Raw genomic sequence first — 12,181 nt, forward strand, 5'->3', positions numbered from 1 at the left:
TTCTCTGACTTTCCTAGCTCCACCTCTGTCCTCCAGAAAGCCCTCCTCTTCCCAGAAGGCTAGCACACAGGGCTGGGCGCCAGGCTAGACTTCCCTTTGGAGGGGTCTGAGGTTGGGGGGATGACCTGCAGAGGAAGGGGAATTCAGAGAACTTGTTTTTATAGAAACTGAAACTCCTCCTCTTGCTGACGCTGCACTTGCGGGCAAACTGCACCTGTTCTCCCCTCCCAGAGGCCAGCTGGAAGGGGGTCCCCCACCATTCTACCTCTGTTCCCATCTCCAACAGGGCTCAGAAATCCTCAGTACAATACTACAATTGGTTCCACCAAAGACTTTTCACACTCACACTCATTCTATTCTTACCAAAACACTCTGACTTTATACAGGGGACACAGAAATGTGGCAAAGCTGACCTGGAATCACACATCTGGGGGGTGAAGGTGAGGCCGCGCTCTCAAAGGTAGCTGCTGGCCCCAGGTGATATTACCACCCTCTCCCCAGTCTAGCTACCATCTTAGTCACCTTACTCCCTGGGGCAGGACCTGATCTTGTGTGCCTCAGTTTCCATACCAGTACAAGCAGGAATCAGCTAGAACCCAGGAAAGACATGGGAATGGGCAGAGATTATAGATATCAGGGGCTGTTAACTCTCCCTAGGGCCACAGAGGCCAACCTTACCCTCCCCATACACACCCCACTTCTTTCCTTTTTCTGGACACACAGATGATGTAGAAATGCATATGTGTATACACGCCCAGCAGAGCCTGCCAAAGATGCTCCCTGAAGCTAAATGCTCACCCAACAAATCCCACAACAACAGAGAACTATCACATTCAACGAGCAGATGCCCTTGCCACTAACCAGGAAAGACTGAAGATGTGAGGCTCTACAAACTGAAGAATCCCCTATCCCACCAACCTCTTTCCTAGCCTCTGGCAGGGTAGGTGAAGGGCAGGGGAAATAACCCTAAGAGCTCTAACAGACTAGCCTCAACCTCTCTCCTCTGCTGTCTGGGAGAAGTCCTTATGTAACCAATGTAATGTAACCAGTATGTACCCAGATTTATGTGAAGAAGCAAGACGGGAGCCTGAATTATCTTCCTATAGGGTCCTACCATTTGCTTTAGAGACAGCTAAGAACTGCCTACTCCCCAAATAGCTGCTTACCTGCCAGAAGAGCCATAGTAAGTTCTACTAAGGGCACAAAAGGAAGCTTGGTATCTACAGGGAACCTAAAAACAAACCACACAAACATGTGTACACACAGCCGCAGAGGAGACAGGGACCTGGTCTGCTCCACACTACCCTCCTAGTCCAGTGGGAACCCTGGTCCCACTGAGAACAAATCTCCTGAGGATATGAGCCAGGACAAAGGTCTCACCTGCTTGTCAAGCAGCTGTAGTGTGACCTGGTCTGTGGCCCCAACAACCACAACTGGCATATCCTCAGTGGGAGAGACAGGAGAACTCATCCCCCTGGATAGCCTGGTCCCTGAGATGTGTGCTCCTCTGCTTAAGGGTTCTCACTGCAAGGATGAGAAGAACTGAAGGATACAGGGGAGAGAGGGGCTGAAAGAAACTGGTGTACAAGAAATGGCCCGTGGGAATCTTCTTCATTCTGTGGCCTGGTTCAACCTCAAATACCAATGTTCTGACACTGGTTGTATGGCCTAGATAGGGTAGGGTCTTAGCTTTCTTGAGGCCTCAGTTTCCCCATTTATAAAACAGTCAAAATTGATCTCAGATCCATCCCTCCTAGTGCTGATGGTCCATGTTCCAAGACCAAAAGGCCCAGAGGAGTGGGCCTAGCTAATGTTTCTGGGCCTCATCCTGGTAACATGCACAGACCTTGCTGCTCCCCCATGGCTCATGTAGAAACAACCATGTGGCCTCCACTTTGCCCACAGAAGCTAGCACCAGGACCCTGTCAGGGTTAGAGGTTTTTGCTGAGTCAAAGCCACTGGAGGGAGGGAGCAAGGGAGAGATGCAGAGTCACGTTTCCAAGAGGAGGTTATCTGAGCATAGCAGGGACAGAGTGGGCCACTGAGGCTACCACTGAGGCTCAGGTTCCTATGCTCACGAATCCCCAATAAGAGGAGGTGGGAGAGAACTGAGTGCAGCCAATGCATATTGGTTCACTCAGGGGAACCAATGGCAGACAGGCAGCTACCTGGGGAGTAGGCAGTTCTCAGATGTCTCTAAAGCAAATGGTAGGACCCTACAGGAAGATAATCCAGGGGATGGGCCGGGTATGGTAGCTCATGCCTATAATCCCAGCACTTTGGGAGGCCAAGGCAGGTGGACCATGAAGTCAGGAGTTCGAGACCAACCTAGCCAATATGATAAAACCCCATCTCTACTCTCTACTGAAAAAAAAATTAGCCAGGCATGGTGGCACACACCTGTAATCCCAGCTACTCAGGAGGCTGAGGCAGAATTGCTTGAACCTGGCCAGCGGAGGCTGCAGTGAGCTGAGATCGTGCCACTGCACTCCAGCCTAGGTGACAGAGCGAGACTCTGTCAAAAAAAAAAAAGAAGATAATCCAGGGGAACAGAAGGCAGAAAGCCATCTGCCTCAAGACTCCCAACAATAGATGGCCACATGCTCCTACTTGGAGGAGGTAAGGCCCAGAGAAGTCAAGGAACACAGCCAAGGTCATCTGCCAGTTGACAACCAAGCTAAGAAGCTAAGTGTCCTAGGATCATAAAAAGAATGTGTCCTGGCCGGGCACGGTGGCTCATGCCTGTTATCCCAGCACTTGGGGAAGCCAATGCGGGTAGGTCATGAGGGTCAGGAGTTCGAGACCAGCCTGACCAACATGGTGAAACCCCCATCTCTACTAAAATACAAAAATTAGCCCGGCATGGTGGCACAAGACTGTAATCCCAACTACTCAGGAGACCGAGACAGGAGAATCACTCGAACCCAGGAGGCAGAGGCTGCAGTGTGCCAAGATTGTACCACTGCACCCCAGCCTGGGCAACAAGAGTGAAACTCTGTCTCAAAAAAAAAACCAACAACAACAACAAAAAAAATGTGTCCTTTGGACACCTCTGGGTTCCCAGGCCAGCTCTGGCTAATGGCTCTGAGCATGTCATTTCCCTTTCTATGCTTCAATCTTTTCACCTGTCTCATGGGATAATGATCCAAGTTTTGCAAGTGAGCCTGAAGCACCTAGCTGAATGCCTAGCACACAGCAGGGGTCAAGGAAACAGTGCCCTCTACATTTGCAACACCCCCCCACCCCCACTCCAACTCTGCTACACGTTCCTTCCACTATTCAACACAGGGCAGGAAGTCAGCCTGTAGGGCTTCACACTACAGCCTAAGCTGACTGCCATCTGTCCCCATCCAGGCTAGGCTGGAAACGGGGGACAGCAAAAAGCCCGGGGACAAAGTCCCCTTCCCAGGCACATGTACTATGCACTCTGCACCAGGGAAACCTCCAGATAAGGCCTAGAGACCAGGGGCCATGGACTTCTGGGGAGAGGCCACAGACTTCTGAGGTTTTACAGAGAAAAGCCAAAGGCAGCCCAGTCAGGGGAAATGTGTAGTCACAGTGCCGATAAGGAAAGGCCTTCAACCTGCCATGGTCAGCTCTTCCTGTAAGTGGAGGTCCCTTACTGAAGGCCCCAGTGGGAGGAAGGGTCGGGGGTATTTGGGGAGAACAGCTAGACACACACACACACATACACACACACACACGCACGCACGCGCACACACACACTCTCACTCTCTCTCTCTGCTCTTGATAAGAGTTACTACACAAGCCAGGTGCTCACTAGCCAGCCCCAAGGCCTACCCTCAATGACTGCCCAAGACTCAGATGCCTGCTGCATTCTCTGATCCTAACTCCACTGGCAGCCCTGCTTACCCCACATCCAGCCTGAAGTCTCGACACAGGGCCTAGCACCTAACAGGCCCCCATCTATTCTTTCTTTGCCTTCCTTTTGTCCAAGATGCCCCCAAACCCAGCTCTTCCTCTGGGAAACATCCCAGGGAGAACAGAGACTTGAACCAGATGTATAGGAGGGGTGAGCTTTTCCCCAGTCCAACAAAGCCCATTGCCTGGGCCTCTTCTGCCTGGCAGAATAGAGAGGAGATCACTCACTCCACCCTTTCAACAAACACATGTGACTCTGAGGCATCACTGAAAATGGCATCTGGGTTTTACAAATACTACTGTTCCTTGAGGGTCTGCTATATGCGTCAGGCACTAAAGGGATTTACCAAAGCAACTTCATTAAATCATTACAGCATGAGAGTCTTTTAGCCCCATTTTATAGACGAGGAAACAGGCTCAGAAAGAAGAGTTGCTTGCCTAAGGTCATACTGAGAATCAGTGGCGCAGCCAGGGATGGAGCCTGAAACAGTCCAGCCCACCAATAGACATGGGGGTACCCACAGACGGAGAGAACAGCAGACCAAGAAGGAACTCAAAGAGGCACTGAGAATCAACACCATTTCACAGACGGGAAAACCAAGGCCAAGTGTCACAGCAGTTACAGGTCAGGGCCAGAACTAGAAGGTAGGTCTTCTGACTCCCAGCTCAAAGCACCTATCAGAGGGTACTTTTCCTTGGTAGATATCAGAGTATCAAAGGGAGGATCAGGTCACACTCCCAGCTTCCCCTTCACCCTAGCACAGGACCTACAACTATCTATTGGGTCATAGATTCAGAGCCAGAATGGCCTCAAAGATCGAGCTCAGACTGGATAGCAAATGGTATTAAGGCATTATTAATTCTGTTAGGTGCAGTAATGGCATTTTGATTACGTTAAAAAGAAGAAAGTCTGTATCTGCCAGAGAAACATACAGAAATATTTATGAATGAAATGATCCAATGTCAGGGTTTTGCTTTAAAATACTCATTTCAGGGGAGTGAGAAAGAGTGGGTGGGATAGTGATGAAACAAGGCTGGCCATGTGTTGACTATTTTGAAGCTGGATGATGGGTACATGAGGGTTCATCCTTCTTCTTTCGTATAAGTTGAAAAAAAATTATATAAGAAATTTGTAGAGATCTAGGTTCATAGCCCCCATACACACAGATTGAGGAACAGAGACTCACAACACACCAGAGATGGGATCTGGGTATAAACCTAGGGGTCCTACAGCCCAGGGTGACAGCAGTGTGCTATGGTTAAGAGCATGGGCCTCAGACTAATCTAACCCAGACACTGAATCCCAACTCTACTACTTATTTTACTCCAGAAGAGTCACCCCCCAATCTCTGAGCCACTTTTCTCTTCTGACAAATGGAAGCAACAATAGTGCCTACACTCACCTAGCTTAGTGGGGAATCAAAGAGGTTTCCTGTAGCACCTGACAGACCAATGTGTCCCAAAGGATGTTATTTTCTTTATCACTATTCTTGCTATTATTAGTATTAATCCTCCACCACTACAACGTCTCAAGACCCACAGCTAGAGGTCACATATCAACTTGAGGGTGGAGTCTAGAGTCCCTAAAAGATTAGCTAACTGCCTCAGGGGCTATTCCTGATAACTGGGACACTGCTTAGGGGCAGTCCTAGGCCCTTAAGGACTAAGGCAGAGACTCACCTACAGCCCGGAAGAGACAGGCGCCATCCTCCTTCATCTGCTTGATGATGAAGCCCTTCTTGTCTCGTAGGGCCTTTTCAAACCAGTGCTCCTGCTGGAGGGAAGAGGTGGGAGTCAGCAACAGGGAAGACCTGTACTCCCTCCCCAGGGTCCCAACCTTAAGCTCCTGAGAGGCCTAGATCATTGACAGAGAGGACGTTGGGCAAAGTAAAGTTCTCAGCCCTGTTTGACCACTCCATGAACGTGAAGTAGGAGACTCTTTCAGGGAATCAGTTGCTGGGTGAACCTAAGACTTGCTTCCAAAAGGGTCCCAAGTACTGTAACCTGAGTACAGTGGCCCCAACTGCCTTCTGACTTTTGCTGATCCTGAAGGGCCTGGCCCAGGGAGCCACATTCCACCAGACAGCCAGAGACTCAGACCCAGCAAGTGTCTGGGTGGAGAATGTGGCTCTACCTCAAGGAGTTTCATCTAGGAAAGATGTTGAAGAGGACGTGACTGGCAAGAGCCTAGATCCTGAATCTGACAAAGAGTTAGAGGATTCCAAGATATGCTGTATAAGTCACAAGTCTGCAAACAATGCTCTCATCTGTAACTAAACACATTTAACAGATATATATACAAACACGTTTATACACATATATACTTATGTATGTATACGAACACATGTACACAAAATTGGGAAGACTAGACAGCAAAATATCATCCCTAAGTCCTGGTGTTATCAGCAATTTTATTTCACTTTCCCTTTTTTTTGAGACAGTCTTGCTTGCTCTGTCGCCCAGGCTGCAGTGCAGTTGCGTGATCTTGGCTCACTGCAACCTCCACCGCCCAGGTTCAAGCGATTCTCCTGCCTCAGCCTCCCAAGTAGCTGGGACTACACATGCGTGCCACCATGCCCAGCTAATTTTTTGTATTTTTAGTAGAGATGGGGTTTCACCATGTTAGCCAAGATGGTCTTGATCTACTGACCTCATGATCCGCCCACCACGGCCTCCCAAAATGCTGGGATTACAGGCACAAGCCACTGCACCTGGCCCATTTCCCTTTTATAAAGGTATACTAAACCCAAAAAGCTTTGAAAAGCTTTGAAAATCAAAAGTCTTTATCTAACTCATTTGGCATGATAACCTGACCAGAACTGACAAGAATCTATCCCACTTGGGGTGAATATTCAAATATTTCAATGCAGAAAATATTCAAGTGTTTGATTATAAGATACTGCCTCAGACCCTGCTGGAGGTGTTATATAATACAAAGTATATACACCAGATGAGTGTTATAGATTCTGAATTTTTCCTAAATTCCAAAGCACATCTAGCACTGCAAAGGTTCAAGTTAAATGAACCTGTATAAATACATATTTTTGAATTTTAAAAAAATGACCACATAACCTTTTAAAAGATAATTTTCATTTCAAAACAAAACAAACCAGAAGCAGCAGATCAGCCTTTCCTGGGTCCCTCACGCCCTCTGCTGGCTACCAGAAGCAGCCAGCCTGACCCAGCAACAGGGCTACAAACTACAGGATCCCAAGCCTGCTCCCTGGGGACACGGCCCTACCCAGGGATTTATACGATCCAGGGTAACAGAAATCAGACATAGGGGCCCACCTATCCATCAGGCTATTTTTCCCCAGCTCAGGCAAGGGGTGGAACCCATCCCCTAGAAAAGCCAGAGGAGAGGCATTGCTGGCAAAGTTGTAAGCACAAGGTTCAGAAGCAAAGAGCTTTGTGTTCCAACCCCAGCTTCGTCACACTGCTGCCTGATATCAGTCTCAGTTTCCTATGGAATGGGGGATATGTTGATCTACTGGACAGAGCTGTCAACAGGTTCAGAGAAGCATCAGGACCTAAAGATTATTTTTAAATAACGTACCATATACTAGGGGAGGTTGTTGCCAATCACAGAAGCAGACGAGATCAGCACGGAGATTATGTACAACTGAGAAGCCCTCAGAAAGTCCTTCTGAGTAGCTGGACAGGAGGGGATGAAGAGTTGACAAGGGAATACCCAGTCAGCCCCATCATCAGGGCCCATACCCCAGGAAGACATGGCTAGATTTCTAAAGATGACAAAGGCATCTGGAAGCCCTTAATGAGCTTCTATGGGCAGCACAAAGACTCCTGTTTGTACACAACATTCCAGTGGTCCAGGTGCCCCTCCTTGCCCCCGAGCCTGTGGATTAACGCACTCCAGCCAGTTATCCCTAAGTCCATCCTAGCCCCACAGGGTTAGCCATCTCCCAGAGTCATGGGCCTGCCCCAGCCAGGGGTCTCCAGCAGGGATGCTGCAACCGTAACTATAATACCAAACCTGACAGAAGAAAAGCTTCTTAAAAAAGAAGGGAGCACAACTTCCTGCCTGTGGAGAGAGGGGAAAAAAGAGAGAAGAAAAGGAGATCAAACAGGAGAGGGGCTCCTATTATCCAGCCAAGAAAGACTTACCAGGTAGCTACTAAGATCGATCCTGGGCTGGGCAGTGAGGACAGTGAAATGAATCAGATTTAGTCTCTACTCTTGATAAGTTCACAAACTACTTAGCAGAGAGGCAGGGAAACTGGTAACCACCACAAGGTATGAATACGGCTATGAAAAAGGTGAATACCAGGTGTCGTGAAACAGAAAGAGGGGCCCGGTGCGGTGGCTCACGCCTGTAATCCCAGCAATTTGGGAGGTTGAGGCAGGTGGATCACTTGAGGTCAGGAGTTCAACACCAGCCTGGCCAACATGGTGAAATACTGTTTCTACTAAAAAATACAATAAAAAATTAGCTGGGTGTGGTGGTAAACACCTGTAATCCCAGCTACTGAGGAGGCTGAGACAGAAGAATTGCTTGAACCTGGGAGGCAGAGGTTGCAGTGAGCCAGGATCATGCCACTGCACTCCAGTCTGGGTGGGTGACAGAGTGAGGCTGTCTCAAAAAAATGAAAGAAAGAAAAGAAAAGAAAAGAAACAGAGACCTGACCCACCCATTTAGGCAAGCACCTGAGAGGAGGTGCCACCTGAGCAAGGCATTAAAACATCAAGACCTCCAAAAATGCTTGTTAACTGGTTGGGAAATGAAGTCACTTCTGCCACAAAGCACCAGGGATGCCCGGAGCCCAGCAATGAATCCAGTAGAGCTAAAGTTCTGGGTAGTACTAGGCAGGTAAGCAGAGAGGGCCAGGAAGATGAACTCATATTAGCTAAATACCTACCCCACGCCAGATGCAAAGAGTGACCTCATTTAATTGTCCTGACCACAGCCCAGGTGGCAGGAAATATTACCCACACTTTACAAAGGCAGAAAGGAGGCTGGGCGTGATGGCTCACGCCTGTATTCCCAGCACTTTGGGAGGCCAAGGTGGGTGGATCACCTGAAGTCAGGAGTTTGAGGCCAGCCTGGCCAACATGGCGAAACTCCATCTCTACTAAAAATACAAAAAATCAGCTAGGCGTGGTGACGTGTGACTGTGATCCCAGTTCCTCGGGAGGCTGAGGCAAGAGAATCACTTGAACCTGGGAGGCGGAGGGTGCAGTGAGCTGAGATTGAGACTGTGCCATTGCACTCCAGCCAGGCTAGGCAACAGAGCAAGACTCTGTCTCAAAAACAAACACACAAACAAACAAACAAAAAAAACAAAGGCAGAAAGAGAAAGGAGCTGGAGTTTGGATACCAGCAAAGCCTAGTATAGAGACAACAGGGAAGGCTCCCACGAGCCAGAGCATGGAGGACATACCTTGCAGTCCATTCATGAAATATCCTTGTCTCTAAAAATGAAAGAGACCTGAGTAGGCCCCTTGCACAGCGGGGTTTGGGTCCTGGGCCAGCCAAATTGGCATCCAGGCCTGGATCTAGAGGCTGGACTGCTAGCCACCCACTGGCTTTGGCATCAGCAGCCTGAAGAGTTTGGGCTCTGGCCTTTCTTTCTCCCTTTGGGGGTAAAACGTTGCTTAGGAAGGGCTGCTACGATTTGGGGGTAGGGGATAGCTCAGCCATAGATAAGTTTAAGCTCCAACAGTGCCCTTGCCTGAGGAGGTCAAGTCCAGGCTGTGAACCTTGCAAACCCATTGCAGAGCCTGTGGGAAAGTCCCTCCCTATCTCTGAGCCTCCACAAAAAAGCCGAGTAAAGCTCTCTAACACCACAGGATCCCAGGAGCTGAGGCAAAATTCTGTCACCTAGTGGTCTAAAGGCCCAAGTGAAGTTGGAGCAGGCTGTGGAACCCAACTGCCTTGGGTTCCAATCTAGGTCCACCAATTATTAGCCATGTGATGAACTGCTTTGAGCCACAGTTTTCCAATCTGTGAATGGGGACACCAAGCCTCCCAATAATAGGGATGCTGGGCAGACTCAAATGTTAAGGGCTTCCCCTGTAATATCTGAAGGGAAAAGACCACTTAATGAGTTCCCTTCCCTTCCTTGGAAGGGAAAAAAAGCCTCTGTAGTAGGCTGATTAATAGCCACGCAAAGATATCAAACCCTAACACCCCTGGAACATGTAAATGCTACCTTATAATGAAAAACGTAGGGCCAGGTGTGGTGGCTTATGCCTGTAATCCCAGCACTCTGAGAGGCCAAGGCAGGCAGATTGCTTTGAGCTTAGGAGTTCAAGATCAGCCTGGGCAACATGGCGAAATCTCATATCTACAAAAAATACAGGCCAGGCGCAGTGGCTCACACCTGTAATCCCAGCACTTTGGGAGGCTGAGGCAGGTGGATCATTTGTGGTCAGGAGTTCGAGACCAGCCTGGCCAACATGGTGAAACCCCGTCTGTACTAATAATACAAAAATTAGCCAGGCGTGGTAGTAGGCGCCTGTAATTCCAGCTACTCAGGAGGCTGAGGCAGGAGAATTGCTGTAACCTGGGAGGTGGAGGTTGCAGTGAGCCAAGATCACACCACGGCACTCCAGCCTGGGCGACAGAACGAGACCCCATCTCAAAAAAAAAAATAAAAATAAAAAATTAGCCGGGCATGATGGCTCACACCTGTGGTCCCAGCTACTTGGGAGGCTGAGGCTGGAGGATCACTTGAGTCCAGGAAGTGGAAGTTGCAGTGAGCCAAGACTGCGCCATTGCACTCCAGCCTGGGTGACAGAGTAAGACCCTGTCAGAAGAGGGAAAGGAAGGGGAAGGGGAAGGGGAAGGGGAAGGGGAAGGGGAGGGGGAGGTGTTTGCAGATCTAATTAACTTACATTACTAAATCTGGAGATGGGGGGTTATCTTGGAGTATCAGCTAGGACCTGAATGCAATTACAAGTGTCCTTATAAAAGAGAGACAGAGGGAAATTTAATAAGAACAGAAGAGGAAACCACATATACAGAGAAGGCGATGGTGAAGATGGAGGCAGAGATTGGAATGATGCAGCCATAACATAAACCAAGGAATGCTGACAGCCGTGAGAGGTTAGAAAAGGTCTGAATTCTCCTTGAGAGCTTCCAGGAGTATGGTCCTGCCAACATTTTGATTTGGATATAGTGAAACTAATTTTGGACTTCTGGCCTCCAGAACTGTGAGAGAATAAAATTCTGCTGTATTTTTTGTTTGTGTTTTTGGGATGGAGTCTCGCTGTGTTGCCCAGGCTGGAGTACAATGGCAGGATCTTGGCTCACTGCAAACTCTGCCTCCTGGGTTCAAGCAATTCTCTGCCTCAGCCTCCCAAGTAGCTAGGATTACAAGCGCTGTCACCATGCCTGGCTAATTTTTGTATTTTTAGTAGAGATGGGGGTTTTACCATCTTGGCCAGGCTGGTCTTGAACACCTGACTTCATTATCCACCCGCCTTGGCCTCCCAAAGTGCTGGGATTACAGGGGTGGGCCACCGTGCCCAGCCAACTTCTGTTGTTTTAAACTGCCCAGTCTGTGGTAATATCACAGCAGCCACAGGAAACTAACATACCCACATTGGTAGCACTCCTTGGTGTCTGAGCCGTAGGGCCTCACGGCTGTGAGACAACATGGCATGGATCCCACTCTTCAGGGTCCACCTACCTAGCATCCTCCAGGGTAAGAAGTTAGAATTAAGGCAGCAGGGCCCTGGAATCTCCCTCTCAGCCTGGGAAGCTACTGATTCTGCCTATGGATGGATGGGCTGCCACTGAAGTGGGGAGAGGACAAAAGATGGCACCAGCAGTGGCAGCTCATGGACAGATGTCTTCCCAGAGCCCATGGCCAAGAGATACTTAGTATTCTGGGATTCACAGTTCTGTCTCAGCAGCCCTGGTGCCAAGACCACCCCCTCCAGCAAAGCACCCAGGAACACTAGCCTGGCTCCATGGACAAAACACAGGCAACCCATCCAAAGAGAAACATAGACACACTGCGCTCTAAGGACCAACACGACCCCTCCAGGGCAGAAGGGACAAAGAGCAAGGCCCCAACCTTTGGCTAGGTCACTGAGAGGAGGGGGACTAAAAACCCCCAAGATTGGCCGGGCATGGTGGCTCACATCTGTAATCCCAGCACTTTGGGAGGTCGGGGAGGGTGGATCACCTGAGGTCAGGAGTTCAAGACCAGCTTTGTCAACATGGTGAAACCCCATCTCTAAAAATATACAAAAATTAGCCAGGCATGGTGTCAGAGGCCTGTAATCCCAGCTACTCGGGAGGCTCAGGCAGGAGAATCGCTTGAACCCGGGA

General features: G+C 49.2%; 1 protein-coding gene across 4 annotated transcripts in view; it reads right to left on the reverse strand.

The window, feature by feature from the left end:
• The window catches only part of OTUD5 (OTU deubiquitinase 5), a 32,674-nt gene that overhangs the window by 14,315 nt on the left and 6,178 nt on the right, over positions 1–12,181 (reverse strand). For all 4 annotated transcript variants that reach the window (XM_017523913.2, XM_017523911.2, XM_017523912.1 and 1 more), the window contains exon 2: positions 5,563–5,656. In XM_017523913.2, coding sequence (XP_017379402.1) covers positions 5,563–5,656 — 94 coding nt within the window. The remainder of the gene's footprint in view (positions 1–5,562; positions 5,657–12,181) is intronic.

The sequence above is a fragment of the Cebus imitator genome, unplaced genomic scaffold (assembly GCF_001604975.1).
Source record: "Cebus imitator isolate Cc_AM_T3 unplaced genomic scaffold, Cebus_imitator-1.0 Scaffold30, whole genome shotgun sequence".
Taxonomy (NCBI): domain Eukaryota; kingdom Metazoa; phylum Chordata; class Mammalia; order Primates; family Cebidae; genus Cebus; species Cebus imitator.